This window comes from Protopterus annectens, chromosome 14.part0 (assembly GCF_019279795.1).
Source record: "Protopterus annectens isolate FY-2018-M chromosome 14.part0, PAN1.0, whole genome shotgun sequence".
NCBI classification, from domain to species: domain Eukaryota; kingdom Metazoa; phylum Chordata; order Ceratodontiformes; family Protopteridae; genus Protopterus; species Protopterus annectens.
Window position 1 is genome coordinate 474,972,406 of NC_056748.1, and position 19,301 is coordinate 474,991,706.

General features: G+C 36.7%; 1 protein-coding gene across 1 annotated transcript in view; it reads right to left on the minus strand.

The window, feature by feature from the left end:
* The window catches only part of ANKRD2 (ankyrin repeat domain 2), a 184,996-nt gene that overhangs the window by 65,054 nt on the left and 100,641 nt on the right, over nucleotides 1-19,301 (minus strand). Inside the window, exon 5 of the mRNA XM_044055579.1 lies at nucleotides 1,660-1,758. Within this exon, the coding sequence (XP_043911514.1) occupies nucleotides 1,660-1,758 (99 nt within the window). The remainder of the gene's footprint in view (nucleotides 1-1,659; nucleotides 1,759-19,301) is intronic.

Here is a 19,301-nt window from a genome sequence, read left to right on the forward strand (position 1 = left end):
TGAAAACTGGGATTCAAAACAGCAGTAAGGCTAGTCTTGCTGGTGGCATTGGAGCTGTCATCACTTTGGAAGGAGCAGAGGCACTCCTGTACCATGCCTAATTGTAGGCAGTTACCTGTAAATGAATGAGTGATACATAGATGTAGGGCTTATGGTAATGTAGCTGAGCATTACCTCTGAATTGGTTATGGCAGCTCTGTGGCCCTCACCTCCTACAGTACCATTCTGCCAGCTAAGCAATGGGTTAGTGACCTTATCTAGGCTGGATTAAGGCAGTTAACAGTTAAGAAACAGAGATATAGGTAAAGAGAATTAATACTCATGGGGCCTGGCACTCTGAAACAGTGTACATTCCCTAAGATGATTAAAGAAACTGGCTATATTGGCTAGAATTTATAGAAAAGTTTTTCATCTTCCAACTAGTTACAAAGTGTGACATCTGATTACACAGGTCATTATTTTTTTTTTTTTTTTTTAATGACAGCAAAAACTGTGCGGCCACGGTGGTGCAGCGGTTAGCGTTGCCGCCTCACAGCAAGAGGTTCTCCGGTTCGATTCTTGGCTGGGGTGCCTTCTGTGCGGAGTCTGCATGTCCTCCCTGTGGTTGCGTGGCTTTCCTCCGGGTGCTCCGGTTTCCTACCACATCCCAAAGACATGCTGTAGGTGGATTGGACACTCTAAACTGGCCATGTGTGTGTGTGTGTGTGTGTGTGTGTGTGTGTGTGTGTGTGTGTGTGTGTGTGTGTGCCTTCTGTGGAAGGCTGGGCACCGAGCTGGCACCTCAGCACTGTAAAACTCCACTGCCAATCATGAATGGACAGGTGATCCGCTGTGGCGACCCCTAACCAGGACAAAGCCGAAAGAAGAAGAAGAAGAATGACAGCAAAAACAGAAAATTACTAACGTTGCACTGACTGCTTATTTTTACAGAACAATGTCTTTGTACCTTCTTACAGTGTGAAAATAACATAATCCTAATTCTGCATCCATTAAGTCAAACACGTGGAAAATGTGAAGACATGGGTTGGATATGTTTTTAATTGTACTACAGAAGGCGGGTGGGTTCATGTATGAGCGGTGAAGCCATTGATAACTGCAGGAATTAAATCTTCATGTAGAAAATATTTCTGAATATGGCAAAGTTATTGTGTTCCACAATCATGAGCTATCATAAGGTCTGTATTAATAAAGACACCTTATCTCCACTTCCCAGTATTTAGAATAACTTCATTATCCTCAAACCAGTCTCTTAACAGTTATGCAGCAACACAGGGTCTGAATGCTATCAAAAATACAAAGCAATTACTCAGTGGTACATGTATACTAATGCGTGCAATCTGGAAGCACAGACTATTAAGGCTATGAGCTGTTAATGAGTTTGCTACCTGTAGCCAAAAGGTATATAGTTTGATTATCTCTACCTCCATTTGCCTGCTGTATGACTCTGAGCAAGTCAGTTAACCAGACAGTGATCCTGGGTCACCCCTGAAAAGGACAAGTGTGTCCTCTGAGCTTACCTTTTTAACAAATGTATAAAATAAGAAAATAAAGTTTATAGATTATGTTAGTCCACATACATAACAGCAGACAGTCTGGTTATGCAAACCTATATATCGAATAACAGGGGTATTAATGTCCTCCTTCGTTCCTTTAACCTACCTTATCTTTCTTGTTGATGCTTGCTCCTTTGTCCTGCAGCATTTTCAGCACATCAAGCTTCCCACCACGGCACGCCCAGTGTACTGCAGTACTGTCCAGCTGTAGGCAAGAGAAAAAGAAGTTACATGGCTGCAAAAAGATATCTCGTCAATACCTTTCCTTTGCTTCTCCTAACTCAGACTGCATATATAAATATATGTGTGTATAATGTTTAAAGGAATGTGCTCTGATTACAGTAGTCAGTCCCACACCCCTTTATACTCAGGTTGTGTCTTGGCGCACATGGAAACTTGATACAAAACCACTGCTCATGTCCTACTCCATTCCTGACCTTACTGCTGAATGCGACAGATTTTTTCTCTTCTCCCCTTCTCCCTTCAAAGCCATTAAGACATTAGATAAGAACAGTCTCATAGTCTATCAATCGTTCAATCACACTTTATTAGGATGCCTAAACCTAAATACTTTACAGTTATAAAATATTAAATAGCAAAAAATAATAAATAGGTATGAAACAATAACTTAACTAGTAAATACTTTCTGGAATAAAAAAATCTCATAAGAGGTTTCTTGAACTCAATGAAAGAGGGCAGCCCCACAGCTCATGTGGTAGTGAATTCCACAAGGGACGTGTATAGTAGAAGAAGGAACACCAGCCAGATTTTAGGTAGACCAGAAGATTCCATGCTTGGAATCACTACTAGTGTCTTGTAAGAGGTGTTAATATTATTCAGACAAACTTATGAAGTGGCAGACAGAGAGAAAGAGAGAGAGAGGTCATGTAATTGTTTTAATGTATTCAGTTTGGGTTGTAGGAATGAAAACATGGCTGTAGGGCATTCCGTCTTGCTAATACTTTATACCTTTAACGTCAGGTATGCATTCAGTTTTCAGTTTTGGGTACACATATATATATATATATATATATATATATATATATATATATATATATATATATATATATATATATATATATATATATATAAGTATGTGTATATATATATATATATATATATATATATATATATATATATATATGTGTGTGTGTGTGTGTGTGTGTGTGTGTGTGTGTATTTTAACACCTTTATTGAATTATCACTTGTGGCATAAGCAGATTTAGATTTATATGAAAGTAATCAAACTGTATTAACAAGTTAACTATGCTTCACATATATTGCTATATATCCCATAGCCTAAGCAACAATACATAAATTATTCAATTCCTGCCCCCCTTTTTTAAACAAGAAACATCTTTATTAAATCATCACTTACAACAGAAGCAATCATACATTTATAAAACGAAAACAAACCATGCTGACACAATCCTAGTTGCAAGCATTTTACATCACAAACCATACTGACATATTCCCAGTTGCAAAGTACATCACTTATAATCTACCCAATCATTTTCATTCAAACATTACAGAGCTTATTAAGTCTTGCCTTCTTTTAAACCTCATTCCTCCTCTGTATGTATTGTTCCCACAATTCCTATTTTTTCCTATGTAGTTTGTCCTACCTTTTTCTGAAGATCTCAATTCCAGTTGCTTTACCTCTATTACTATATTCACTACTTCTAATATAACTGGTTTAGATTTCGATTTCCATTTTCTAGTAATTGCTTTTTTGGCAGCTACCATAATTAGAGATAGCAAGGCCTTACCATGCTTAGGCAATTCCGATTCTGTATCATAGCTCAGAAAAATCATCTCCCTCGTCACACCAATCCGCCCACCCAGCATCTTCAATGGTGCAAAATGTATCATTTAAACATGTGCTTCTGTCAGATTTGTATTGTGCCATTTTTATCATATCAGTTATGAATTCTTAGCAGTCTGCAAAGTTAAGTAATGGCATTAAATGATGCATATTGCAATGGATAGTAGGTAATGGCACAGAATTGCCAAACAGCTTAAAAAACAGACATACTTTGTTAAGAGGTAAAGTGAGAGTGATCTATATACAAACAAAAAACAAAGACAATTTGTTATCAAAAATTAAGTGACATATATTAAAATACACAGAAAATAACAAAGAAAATGTTACACATATATATATATATATATATATATATATATATATATATACATGAAAAAACAGTGCAACGACAAGATGAGAGTGTATGAGCGGTATGGCACTGGGTCTAGGACTATTCACTGAAAGCACATTTCACTGAAAGTCAAATGACTGTGCACAAATCACTGAAAGCACAATTCACTGAAACACATTTCACTTAAAGTTATATATGGCCTTTTCCCCACTGTAGTGCGACCCTGGAGTTAGAATATATAGTAAGGGGGTGTGGGGGGCACCGCCCCCACATAGTTTGGATATATATTAAGTTTAGAAAAGAGTAATTTATTGAAATTGCAAGTATCCATGTGTATAGTTCAAAATATTTAAAATAGGTGTGGGCTACAGTTCTTTCAGTGAATTGTGCACAGTCAAATGTGTTTCAGTGAAATGTGCTTTCAGTGAATAGTCCTAGACCCATGGCACTGATCACAATCCAGTGCTGAGAAATTAATCTGTATGTCCACATCCAATCATACAGTCTCCCCATATATAGAGGAATTTATTACATGAATATCAAAACTGAACACCAATTCACTGAGGGCCAGTGGTCTGTTTTAATGCTATCATTCACTCTCTATGCTTTCTGAATGAGCATGTGCACAATCCCGCACATGTGCATTCTGAAAAAAAAGTTATAAAACCATTAACCCTTACTCTTCTACTTAATGTGCATTATTATTCCAGTATAACTCCTTCCATCACTGTGCCACTGGAGATGTCCATGCCCCAATGTCAAGATTACCAGTATGGAGAATGGTAGGTGCCAAATTCACCAGTGATCCCCACCAAAAATACATAAAAATACAAGTGTCATTGTGGCTCAATATAAATAAAAACAGAAGATAAATAAGTATATGCCCTTCCCATCTATCAACTGTATCCTGTCCAAACCTTTACTTAATAACACTTGAACATACTCAGTCCACTGAGATCAGCTTCTTCAAGTTAGGGAAAACTTAGAGGTGCCTGTCTGTCAGGGTTTGTATCAGAAATTTAGAAAATCATGCTATTTTACAAACCCCGACTGCAATTGCTATATGTAGCTACTTCATCATTCCCATGCTCTACTCAATTCATAACCATGATGACAAGGTGCCAGGATACTCAATCCCCAATATGAAGTCACTAATTAAGGACAAACTGGCAGCAAAGATGTTATTGTCCTACACCTTATATAACAAAAGTACTTTTTTATTATCTTTAATTATTATTTTCAGTGGCACTAAATGTAATCAACCTCGTAATCCAGTATGCCACCTTAAGGACCCTTGGGGTTCTCATTTCATACTATCTTCTGGATGTTGGCATGCAATTAATCTTCACTGATTCCATATTTTCAAGTCATAGCCAACACATATGGTGACCCTGTGCACAGCCACTGCTGTCCAGAGTTTTGTAGACAAAGGGGGGTAGAGATGAACATAGATTTTCAGGCCTTTTTTCCATATTACACACAGATACACACACCTACAAGTTAGAGCTACCAATCCACCTACCACATATCTTTAGACTGTAACAGGAAACAGAACATCCGGAGAAGCCTGTGAATACAGAAACAACATGCAGACTCCACACAGAAGGTACACCAGCCAAGAAATGAACCAGAGAACCTCTTGACACTAGGCACAATCAGGGCCGGTGCCACCATTAAGGTGAATTAGGGTGCAGATCATGAGGAGACATAGTTGGATGGCTCATAATACCTCTCTAATTTAGTTAAATGTAGCTAGTACTCGTGGAACTCAGAGCAGTGCGCATACGATCTTGAGTTCCGCTTTAACAAAAAAAAAACAACAAAAAAAACCCACACCTACTTTTCTTGCTACCATTGATGGACTACTTTAAAAACAGTCTGGATTAACTAGAGACTGCAGGGATCCGAGTCCAACTGGACTGTTTAGTCAGCAGCCACGTACATGACGTGGCTGCTGATTAGTCCTATTTCTCTCACTCTCTCTTCCCGCTCTTTTCATTGGGTAAAGAAATGAGCAAGAGTGAGAGAACGCCAGTGGAGTCATCTTCTGAGGCATAAATTTTATTACTGCTAATTGAAAACTAATCCACAGTGACAGCAGGTAGTTTCTTTTCAGCTAAGTGTGAAAAAATAATGGGTTCTTCTGACTGTTTTTTTTTTCAGCAGGGCCAGCAGATATACATATTGCATTTTTTTCCTGGCAGGGTCAACCAGATATTTTCTGTATTTTTTTTTCCTGGCAGGGTCAACCAGATAATTTATGTATTTATTTATTTATTATTTTTGGCAGGATTGACAAGATACTGTTTAAAATGAAAAGGTGGACTGGTTATATATTTGTTCTTTGTTTCTAACATCCTGGGGCTGGAGTTTGGCAGAGTCAACCAGATCATAGTAGAAGATGAAATTTACAGTGGGCTGGCTGTTTTGGGGACAGTTTGTGATTTTCTAACACTCCTGGCATGGTCAACCAGATACTAGCAGTAGGTAAGGTTAGGAAGTGTGTGTGTGTTATAAGGCTGTTGATGACTTTCTTTTTTTTTTTAATAAACTATCCTGGCAGGGTTGAACAGATACAGGGATGCACTGTGTTTTGGGGACTGTTGATTTTTTTTTTTTGTAATACACTGGCATGGTCAACCAGATACTAGTGGTATGTGTGTTTTAGGGGCTGTTGATGACTTTCTTTTTTTATACTATGCTGGCAAGGTTGACCAGATACTGGTGATGCAGTTTTTTTGGGGACTGTTGTATTTTTTTTTTTTTTTTTATCTTCACTGTCTGGCATGGTCAGCCAGATACTAGTGGTCTATGTGTTTTGGGGGATGTTGATGATTTTACTATTATTATTATTATTATTGATATATATATATATATATATATATATATATATATATATATATATATTTTTTTTTTTTTAATATACTAGCAGGAGTCAAAGAGATGCTAGGTCTGCAGTGTGTTCTAGGAGCCGTTTAAGGATGACATGTTTTTCTAACCTAATATCGTTTTGTAGGGGTAGTCAAGCTACATAGGACTATTTGCCAATGTTTTGTTGTTGAAACAAACTGTATTCTTGCATGAGTACAGTGTGTATGGGGGAACTGAAGTAAGATCACATGTAAGTTCTTGGCTATGTCATATGAAAGAAATACAATGATGTAACCATGGCCTTTTATTTTCATTGTTTTAAACATTGTAGGCTCAAAGCAGATTCTCTGGGTAGGTAATTGGAATGGGGGCAATGCCTATGTGCAAAAGGAATGACTGTAGTTCTGTCTTACTTTGCAAAAGTAATGTGCATTTTAGTGAAGTAAGATCAACCACAAGCTCTGAACTCTTAAGTATTGTTTGTGTGAAAAAAGTATACTTAATTAATGACAGTGTCGTCTTTTTGTTGCTGTTTTTATTTTTGTTTTTAACCTCGCAAGATCAAGTTATATTGTAGTTGGGATTGTGAGTGGAGATTGGGGCTGTGTGAATGGAACAAATGGCCCGACTGCTTACTATTACTGTTCTGCAAAGCTAGAATTACATACTGTCTGTACTTTACAATAAGTGTAAAATAATTAGCAAGTTTATGAGTAATTCTTAATGTGTTATTCCATACCTGTTCATGTATATGCTGAATGTTTGTTTTAAAATGTTTCTATTATGTTGGAACCTTTCTTTCTGCACGTATGTTGAATTTTTTTTTAATGTAATACACTGACTGCGGTGGTGGTGCTGCGGTAGCGCTGTCGCCTCACAGTAAGACATTATCCCGTTCGATTCTCAGCTAGAGCGTCTTCTGTCTGGAGACATGCGTGAATGGGCGTACCTTCATTGAAGGTTGTGCGTCAGAGCTGGCAACTCGGCACATAAAAAAAAAATCTACTGTCAATCATTAGCGGACTGGAGTTCTGCTGTGGCGACCCCTAACTGGGAAAAAAGCCGAAAGACACAACAGCAACAACACTGGCATGGTCAACCAGATACTAGTAGTCTGTATAAAACGGCAACTGGAAGTTGGTGAAAAACCTTTTATTAGAATCTGCTTAAGCGCTTTTCGTACGTACTGTGTACGAACTTCATCAGAGAATCCATTAAACACAAAACACGCCCTTTAAATAACTTATACTAGTCAGCTGATATTACGCTGATTGTTATGTTTAAAATATTTAAAAGATTTAAAAGACCAGCATCACAACAATTAGTTTACATATTTAAAATATTAAATATCATACTAGAATTATATAAATACTTGAAATAAATGAATTCACTCATACCATTAGGAATGGGTCAAAAAATAATAAGATATTTTACCTTACTACTAATAAAGAATAATACATAATAAACAATACCATATAACAAATTATTTTAAATCTATGTTTATATGTATGATCCACAGCACACTACTCCAGACTGCCATGAAAGCTTAAAGTCTATATGGTCTATATGGTTAAGGTTATATTAGATAAATTTATTACATTAACCATATTATAATGTATTCGAAACCAATATACATTCAATATTATATCTAATGTCCCTATATTAGATCATCTCTTGTTACAAAAACATACTAAATATATAGCCATTAACTGTTTTTTAAAAATATTTTTTATATATTGTATAAATATGAATATTTTTTAAAGAAGAAGAAAAGTTAGATGTTATCTAGTTAGGCTTCGTAGCTTTAAAATAGGCATAATGGAACAAATATCATTTAACCCAGGCAGGCAATACGAAAACAATCTAATTTGCCATATTAATTCCAAACGTTCAAGTTGTAATTCAATGGGTCCACCTCTGATATTTGGTGTCAATTGATCCAGTACCCAAAATTTAAAGTTATGGCCTGAAAATTCATTAATGTGCCTAGCAAGAGCATTTTCTAAATTTCATTTTTTAATATTATAGACATGCTCATATATTCTGTCTCGAAGTCTCCGAATGGTTTTACCCACATAAAAACAATGGCATACCTGGCATATTGCCACATATACAACCATATTCGAATTACAATTATTTTTAAATTTACTTTTTAAAGTAAACCCATTTATTTTTGCAGCACTTCCCACAATAATATATTTACAATAGGGACAGTTGCCACAAACCGACATGTTCTTGAGACTTCTAGTCATGTTAGATTTATTATTAATGGTGTCCAAAATTTGTTTAAAATTTTGGTCATGTCTCACTGTAATTTTAGGTTCAAGTCCTAACTTCGTTATCAGTTTTTTATTTTCTTTCAAGATGTTCCAATTTTTATAAAAAATGTTTTTTAATAATGAAAAGTCCGAGCAGTAGGTGAGTGTCAAGCTGTATTCAAAGGGTAATTCAGTCAAATTCTGATTAATATTAAAAGAATACAACTGGTCGGGACTAGCTACAGGAGATATACTAGATTCAACCCTCAATAAGATAGGTTTATAAAAGCCATTATTTCTTTTAACAATTACCTCATCCATAATATTATCTATAAAATTACTTGGGTATGCTCTATTTAAAAACATATTTTTCAAATTATTACACTCATCTAAAAAGTCTTCAGTGTTACTAACCATTCTAGCTGCTCTCACAGCCTGACTTTTGACCACTGATTTCTTTTGATAGGTGGGATGTGCACTTGTAAAGTGCAGGAAAGTGTTTGAATACGAAGCTTTCCTAAATATTCTAGATTCAAATCTGCCCAGTGTTACATTCTTGATGAGATATACATCCAGATAAGCTATTTCCTTAACATTAAAGTTGAATGTAAACTCCAAGAAATTAGTAGTCGAATTAAAATAGGTGACCAATTGAGCTGCTTGTTGGGCCGAACCTTCCAAAAGGATGAAAATATTATCCAAATACCTCATATAAAACTTTATTTTGGAGGTAATTTCTGTTTCTACTAGAGCATATTCCTTTTCCCAAAAACTCATAACCAAGTTTGCAAAACTAGAACCACAAGGGGAGCCCATGGCTACCCCTTTCTTTTGGTGGTAAAATTTATCATTAAATACTATAATGTTATGAGCCAAGACTATTGTTAATAATTCCTCGATAAGCCAAATCTCAGAACCTGATGCATTCATTTTTTTCAAATTTAATGTTATCCATTCTATGCCCAAATCTTGTGGGATTGACGTATAAAGATCTTTTATGTCTATAGTTAGTAAATTCATATTTTTATTAAAAGGCAATTCGTTAATCTTACCCAAAAATGACCAGGAATCTTTACAAATGGTAGATTCAAGTTGGACATATTTATTCAAAAGTTTGTCCACCATTTTGGCACAAGCATAAGTCATGCTATTTTTTCCACTTACTATTGGTCTAAAGGGTGGATTTGCCAAATTCTTATGAATTTTTGGTATTCCAAAAAGAATGGGCACAATCGGTGATGTTACAATTAAATAATTAAGTTGATCAAGATCTATTCTCCCTTCTATGAATAAATCATTAATATAACCTTTTACCCTTTTACAGGCTTGGTTATATTCATTTAATGAGACTTGTTCATAAGCATTAGTTGAAAGCATGGCTTCTATCTTATTGATATAGTCACACTGGTCCATAAAGACCAATCCCCCACCTTTGTCCGGTTTCATTATCCGGACCTTAAAGTTCTGCAGAAAATTCAACCAGTCCAATTCATCAGGATTCAGGTTACTCTTCCTTTTATATTTGTTATTATAATGGAAGTTCCTGAGATCCAATTCACATATTTTTTCAAATAACAGTAAGTTACTATGTAAGGGAGGGTTGAACGTACTAGGAACTCTATGTTCATTGTTATTTCCAAGTAGAGTGTTCCCCAAGGTCATCGCTAGATTTAATTTACGAACGTATAATTTTAGGTCAATAATACAGTTGGTAACATTCAAATTATTGAGGGGAACAAAAGTAAGACCTTTGGCTAACAAGTCTGCTAATTCAGTAGGGATGGACATAGTAGAATAATTATAGATGGAAAAGTCTCCTTGAGTGTTCTTAGTAACATGGAAATTCAAGGAAGAACCATTTTCTATTATTTCCATTTGGTCGTTCTCTTCCTCTGGTTCCATCTGTTCTGGCCCCTTCCCCTCTGAAAATTTGACTGTTTATTATTATTTCGATTATTAATAGGTTGACCACTGTTAAATGAAACAGGTTTTAAGCCTCCAATGTTCTTATTTTGATTTTGTATACGTTCGCTCCTTCTAAGTCCATCTTCTTTATCCTGTAAGATACTTGCATAAGATGTGGAAGGGGTAGGTTGATCAGAGTCAATCATTGAACCTCTGGGTTGTACATCAATGTTCCCATTTACAGTGTTAGTGCTGATACCAGTATTACCAGATGGAAGCTGGGAAATTGGTATCCCCCCCAACCTAGGTAAACCATTAATTTTTGGTTTATTCCACTCTTGAGCCGGTGGGGGGACTGGATAGGCTGTCCCTTCATCATATTGTGTACAGTCCCTTTGTATCTTTTTATTTTTAGTTGCTCTTGCTTTCATTAAATAAGCATCAATAGTCTCAAAGATTTTCAGGTATTCAAACTTATACCTAAGAAAATCAGGGTGTGATTTGATTTGAGTATCCAATAAAGAAATATTGTCCTTCAATTCTTCATTAAATAGTGCATAGTTGGTTTTCATTAGTTCAATTAGCTCCAAGCCCTGTTTATTAAACAATTTAATCAGTTCTAGATGAAAGTTAGAATTAGGAACTAACCCTGTTGGATACTGCCATATTCTTAAACCTTTGGGTACTATTTGCAGTCTGATACATTCATTGAAGTAGTCAATTTCAAGTGCATATTTTTTAAATTTCAGCAAAACATGATCAAAGTCATTCAAAAGATTTAAAATGCCATTATCTTCCCTAGCCGGACTCACCATTCCTGGCATTGCACTGTTCGAGTTCCAATTATTGCTTGCATGCAGCCAGTCTGTTAAGTTTGGTAATCCAATAAGCCCTGGGATGTTAGTATTACTACCAACCGGTTGTGAAGGTATATTGTTCCGTTCGGAACTGATGTCAAGACCAGAAAAATCAGTCCTTTCTCTTAGTATTTCCATACCCTGAGAACTCCCAGGCCCTTGTCCGCAAGGTATACTTGCTGCAGAGCTAGAGGGTGAATTTCCGGCAGTTAGCGAGACTCCAGGTAGAATAGGAGTAGTGGCGCGAAAATTAAAAGAAGGATTATTGTCCCCTTGGTTAGCGCTATTGAATCCGGGCGCTAGTTGATGCTGTTGGTTACTAGGTTGTTGCCGGTACTGCTGGCCAAATGATGCTGGTTCACAAAGTTTGTCCACTTTCTCAGTAAGTCTATCCACTTGCTGAGCAAGATTCTGAATTATATTCAGTATATTAGTATCGTTAGCGTTATCATTAGCTTCCACGTTCCCTTCCGCCTGAAGGGAAACTGGTAATGCTTCCACAGGACTACCGGAGTTGCCTAGACTCGACATACTATTAAAAAACAAAAAAACTGTTGCTAAATACAAAACGGCAACTGGAAGTCGGTGAAAAACTTTTTATTAGAATCTGGCGCTTTGATGCGTGCTGTACGAACTTCATCAGAGAATCTATTAAACACAAAACACGCCCTTTAAATAACTTATACTAGTCAGCTGATATTACGCTGATTGTTATGTTTAAAATATTTAAAAGATTTAAAAGACCAGCATCACAACAATTAGTTTACATATTTAAAATATTAAATATCATACTAGAATTATATAAATACCATTCCTAATGGTATGAATGAATTCATTTATTTCAAGTATTTATATAATTCTAGTATGATATTTAATATTTTAAATATGTAAACTAATTGTTGTGATGCTGGTCTTTTAAATCTTTTAAATATTTTAAACATAACAATCAGCGTAATATCAGCTGACTAGTATAAGTTATTTAAAGGGCGTGTTTTGTGTTTAATGGATTCTCTGATGAAGTTCGTACACAGTACGTACGAAAAGCGCTTAAGCAGATTCTAATAAAAAGTTTTTCACCGACTTCCAGTTGCCGTTTTGTATTTAGCAACAGTTTTTTTGTTTTTTAATACTAGTAGTCTGTATGTTTTGGGGTTGTTGATGACTTTCTTTACTGTTATGATTATTATTATTATTATTATTATTGATATATATATATATATATATATACATATATATATTTATATATATATATATATATATATATATATATATATATATATATTTTTTTTTATTTAATATCCTGGCAGGAGTCAAAGAGATACTAGGTCTGAAGTGTGTTCTAGGGAGCCATTTAAGGATGACATGTTTTTCTAACCTAATATTGTTTTGTAGGGGTAGTCAAGATAAATAAGACTGTTTGTCAATGTTTTGTTGTTGAAACAAACTGTACTCTTGCATGAGTACAGTGTGTATTGGTGAACTGAAGTAAAATCACGTGCAAGTCCTTGGATATGTGATGTGAAAGAAATACAATAATGTAACCGTGGCTTTTTATTTTCATTATTTGAAACATTGTACGCTCAAAGTATATTCTCTGGGTAGGCAGTCGGAATGGGGGCAATTCGTATGTGCAAATAGAATGACAGCAGTTCTGTCTTGCTTTGCAGCAGTAATGTGCATTTTAGTTAAGTGAGATCGAACACAAGCTCTGAACTCTTAAGTATTGTTTGTGTGAAAAAAGTATACTTAATGACAGTGCCATCTTTTTGTTGCTGTTTTTGTTTTTAACCTCACAAGATCAAGTTTTTAACCTCGCAAGATCAACATATCCGTTCATGTATATATACTGTAACCCAAACATTGACTGGGAAAACTACTCAAGCCCAAACATCCTCGCCCAACGGTTCCTTGAATTTATAAACTCTAACGCGATGGAACAACTGGTCACCACTCCCACAAGAGGGAACAACATATTGGACCTGGTCATCACCAACATGGGGACTCTATGTTCCACACCAGAGGTAAACCCCTCATTGGTAAGATCAGACCATAAACAAATTTCCCTGGACATCCATATCCCGTCCCCACCCCCAGCCAAGGAAATCACGGTAAAGAATTTCTCAAAAGCCAACTTTGCACTTCTCAAGACTGAGGTGGAATCCTTCAAAGCCCCCGGGCCAGAGGATAATACAGCCCAATCCGCAGAATCCTTTACAAATGCATTCTATGAGCACCTGCAGGAATGCATGGATCGTGCTATCCCAAATAAAACCAAGACTCACTCCTCCAAAAACAGGAGACCTGTCTGGTGGACCCCAGCCATAAATAAGCTATACAACAGAAGGAGGAAGCTACTACATGACAGAGCAAAATCCCAAAAAGGGAAGGCATCTCTGATCAGTATTAGCAAGAAACTTCGATCCCTCATAAAATCATCAAAGGCCAGTTTCAAAAGAAAAATTGCCCTAGACACTAAAGATAATCACAAGGCCTTCTTTAGTTATGTCAGTAATATGGGTGGAAACTCCCAGATATGCTCTGAATTTTTGCATAATGGTACAAAATATACTGAACCTACAGACATAGCCAACATCCTGGCAGACAGATTCAGCGCAAACTTCTCCCCCCCTCCCCCCCTCAAAGAAGCAAATGCCTATCCCAACTGAATGTAACTTCCCTAACATCACAGATGCACAGGTGAAAGCTGCCCTCTCCAAAGAAAAAAACACAGCATCTATGGGACCTGACGGTGTCCCAGGCTGTGTCATACATGAGCTCCAAGAAGAACTTAACCCTCACATTAAGTCACTGTTCAAACTTAGCCTTTCTACAGGATATGTACCCAAAGAATGGCATACAGCTACAGTGGTCCCACTCCACAAAGGTGGTGCCACAACGGACCCCGGGAACTATCGCCCCATAAGCCTGATTAGTCTGGTCTGTAAAGCTATGGAGCGTATTATCATGGAACTCATAAACAAAGACATTGGGAGCCTCCAGACACTGGACCCTACCCAATTCAGCTTTGTTAAGGGCAAATCTTACCTCTTAAACCTAGTTGATTTCTTTGAAACAGTTACCAAACCCATAGATGAGGGCAAGGTAGTCCACACAGCTTACCTGGATCTCGCAAAAGCCTTCAACACAATACCCCACTAGGTCATCATAAATAAGCTTACCAGCTTAAATATCAACCCCTATATCACAAGATGGGTTGCAAACTGGCTCAGGGATAGAATCCACATGGTCAGAATCGCAGGTGCCATGTCCAAATCCAAACCAGTTACAAGTGGCATCCCACAGGGCTCAGTTCTGGGACCTCTCTTGTTCGGTATATACTTCTCTGAGGTTCAGGCTAACACGGGGGGGGGGTTATGGCTGACAAAGTTCGCAGATGACTGCAAACTGGGGGCCATAATCAAATCTCCAGCCGACATAAGCATCCTCCAAAAGGATCTCACAGAGACAGATGCTTGGTGCCAGAGCCACGGGCTCAAGCTATATACTAAAAAGTGCATAGTCATCCCCTTTGGGAAAAACAAGGTGCCCACAAATTACCACATAGGTGGTAATCCATTAAGTACGGAAGAAGTAATTAGAGATTTGGGGACCAACGTAGATAGTAATCTCTCCTTTGATAATCACGTTGCCAAAGTGGTTAGAAAGACCTTCTATATAGCCCACCTTATCACAAAAGGGTTCGCATCTAGATCAACAGAGGTCATTGTGCCCCTCTACTCGTCACTCATCAGGCCCATAATTGAATACAATGCCCCTTTTGAGATGTACCTTACCCGACACCTGCAGCAACTGGAGAGACCCCAAAGGTACCTCACCAAGAGGATCATGGGCTACAAACAGATGTCCTATGCAGCTCGACTAAAGAAACTCCAGCTCTACTCAGTTGCTTACCGCCTACTCAGAGGTGATCTATGCCTGACGTACAAAGCCATGTCAAACCCAGAATTAATGAACATGCTCCACCTCAAAAAATCCAAGTCCATTAGAGCTACACGCTCCAGGGGCTTAAACCTCAGCACAAAAATAAATAGGACATGCTGGAGGGACAGATTAATTTCCCAGAGGCTCTCCTCACTCTGGAATAGAATCCCAATTCATGTTAGACATAGCCCCTCGCTGACACTCTTCAAGCGAAATCTGGACGCGTGGATGGGAAATCGCAAATTCACCCCTGGGATCTCTTCTGTGTCCCTGCTAGACAGAGGCACAGTAAACTAATCTTAAAGGGTACCTTCTGTGACCTACTTTACAGAGGCACAGTAGGCTAATCTAATAGGGAGGCGGAAGCCAAATACACTCTGGCTAGGCTTATAAATGCCCTAGGGCAGATAGCCTAGTATCTACCTATGAACCTATGAACCTATGAAGTCATATACTGTGGTCGGGGAATGTGAGTTGAGATTGGTGAATGGAACAAATAGCTGGGTTGCTTACTGTTACAGCTCTGCAAAGCTAGAATTACAATACTTTTCTGTCTGTACTTTACGATAAATGTTAAATAATTAGCAAGTTTATGAGTAATTCTTAATGTGTTATTTTATATCCGTTCATGTATATATACTGAATCTTTGTTTAAAAATGTTTCTAATATATTGGAGCTTTTCGCCCCACACATATGCTGATTTTTTTTTTTTTAACTAAAGCTGTTTGCAGAAACCCAGGTAAACAAAATTAAAATAAATAAAATGAAATGTGTGCTTGGCTGGTACACACAAGTTGTGACTAATGTTTCTGTCAACAAAATGAAAGCAATGCAAGTATACAACACAGCTGTTACTATTATTTGTGCCTTAATCCTGACAGGTAAAAAACAGTTACTTTAGTTAGGTAATGGGGGGGTTGTTTGTGAATTAAATGAGTTGACTGGCCTTAAAGTTAGTATATATAATTAGAGTTTACACAGCTTTAGAGGTAACATAATAAACATTAAATTGTGTCACCTTATTTAGAAAATTATTTCTTTTTTAGCATAGTTAGCTATGGCCGATACAAAACGACCATCTGGAGCTCAGTACCGAAAAAGAAAAGCAGAGAAAGCCAAGGAACTAGCAAAGCATGAGTTTTCTTTCTTGAAATATATTTGCACACGAAAAATAACTGAAGAGCAAGCATGTGACCACTCTCTCAGTGAAACATCGAATGCTGAATGTTTTACTTCTATTATGAATGATGATGATCTAAAAACAGATGTTTCTCAAATTAGAGAATATGAAAATATTGGAAAAAGTGAAAAGACGCTACTGCACCTAATCTAGATTATAGTGATTTAGCAAAATGGCCTTCTCATTGCAATCATAATTTTCAACAGATTTGAGTACAAAATGATCTACAGCAGATTATTATATATGATTTTCCCAAAGACGTACTAAAAAGAAGATTTTTCTCCCACACACTACCAAAGATTACTGCCTAATGGTGAAAAAGTACAACATCAATGGTTAATCTATTCAATTTCAAATGATGTAGTTTTTTGTTTTTGCTGCAAGTTATTCAACACAAAATATGTCGTACTTACAAGAATCACGTTCAAAAGATTGGAAAAACATTGGAGCAATTCTATCTTACATGAGAGGAATATTTCATTTAGGTAACTATCAGACCTGGAAAGAACTTGATTTGCATTTATCAAAAGAAAAAACAGTTGACAGTGTTAATCAGCAAAAAATCAAAGAAGAAGAAAAATATTGGCAAAAAATATTGGAATGTTTCATTGCTTTGGTCAGAATACTTGGCGCTCAAAACCTGGCATTTCATGGTACTAATGAAAAGTTTTACAATGTCAGTAACGGTAATTTTTTAAAGTTTGTTGAATAACTAGCCTTTTTTGACCCTTTAATGAGTGAACATTTACACAGAGTCAAAAATTAAGAAATAATGCTCCATTCCTTGGGAAAGGATATTCAAAATGAACCTATAAATATCCTAGCATGCGCTATAAAAAGAAGATCTTATCACTCGTGAAATTGGCAAAATACTACTCAATTATCTTGGATTACACACTAGACATTAGCCATACTGAACAGATGCGTCTATATCACATCACTGAATATGTGAATATCGAACACTCACATAAGCGAATATTCACATACTCGAAAACTTTATTGTGGGGGGGCTGTACCCCCCCCCCCCACTAAATATATATTCCTACTCCGAGCTCACACTACAGTGAGGAAAGGGCAAAAATCCCGATCTTCACTGTACCACAAAAAAAATTCATAAACTTCGAGTACGTGAATATTCGCTCATGTGAGCGTTCAATATTCACGTATTCAATGATGTGATGTAGACCTGAACAGATGGCAATGATTGTACGTTTTGCTGGTGTTATCAAATCATCAGATACTGAGATGTTCGAGCCTGAGTTAATACTAAAGGAACATTTCTTAGGATTTGTTCCACTAGAGGAAACTACAGGTACCTTCATGACAGAAACTTTGATTGAACAGCTTAAACAAATGGAATTACCAATTGCGAATCTCTGTGGTCAAGGATATGATAAAGGAAGTAATACGAAAGGCAAAGAAAATGGTCTACAAAAGAAAATCCTAGACATAAATCCATGAGCCTTTTTTGTTCCCTGCAATGCACACTCTTTAAACTTAGTGCATCAAAGTGTTGCCTATATGCTTCTAGTTTCTTCACTTTAGTCCAAGAGATTTATAAGTATTTCTCTGCATCAGCTCATCACTGGCACGTTTTATGTAGCCATGTCTTGGACTTAACCATTAAACCATTAAGTAAAACAAGATGGGAGAGTCGGATCGACGCTTTGAAGCCACTAAGGTATCAACTTGGTAGTATATATGATGCATTAATGCAAATCTTTGATGACCCAAGACTAAAAGGTTCACTGGCTGGAAATAATTCCCGCACTGAAGCAAAGGCCCTTGCTGATGCAATTTGCAAATTCCAGTTCATGGTATCTCTTGTTGCATGGTATAACATTCTTTGTGAAGTAAATATTACTAGCAAAGCACTGCAAAGGAAGAAAGCTGATTTAAATTCAGCAACAAAACAACTTCAAATAACTAAAAAGTATCTTTTAACTTGCAGAAGTGATAAGGGTTTCAAACAGCTTTTGGATGATGTTGCTGAGATTGCCAAGGAACTAGAAACACAACCAAACTTTGATACAGAACAAATTAGAAGGAGGAGACAAAAACGGCAGTTTGAATATGAAGCTCAAGACGAGACACTGCAAGATCCTAAGCACAAATTTAAAGTAGGCTTTTACTATTCTGTCTTAGACATGGCTATCCAATCTACTGAATTGAGGGTCCAACAATTATAACAGCATAACATTCTATTTGGCTTCCTGTATGATATATACACTATCAACAAAAAGGCACCTGCAGAAATATTGACTGCAAAAATTTCAAAAAGGCTTTGATTCATAATTCTAACAAAGATATTGATGTTATGGATCTCTGCTGTGAACCTCAAGCAGTAGCTCGAAGACTTCCAAAGTCTATGCCACCACAAGAAGTATTTCTCTTCATAGTACAACAAAAATTGGTCAACTGTGTACCTAATGTTTTCATTGCCCTAAGAATACTGCTGACACTTCCAGTTTCAGTGGCAAGTGGCGAACATAGTTTCTCAAAGTTGAAACTTATCAAAACTTACTTGTGCTCAACAATGTTGCAAAACAGACTTGTAGACTTAGCAACAATTTCAATT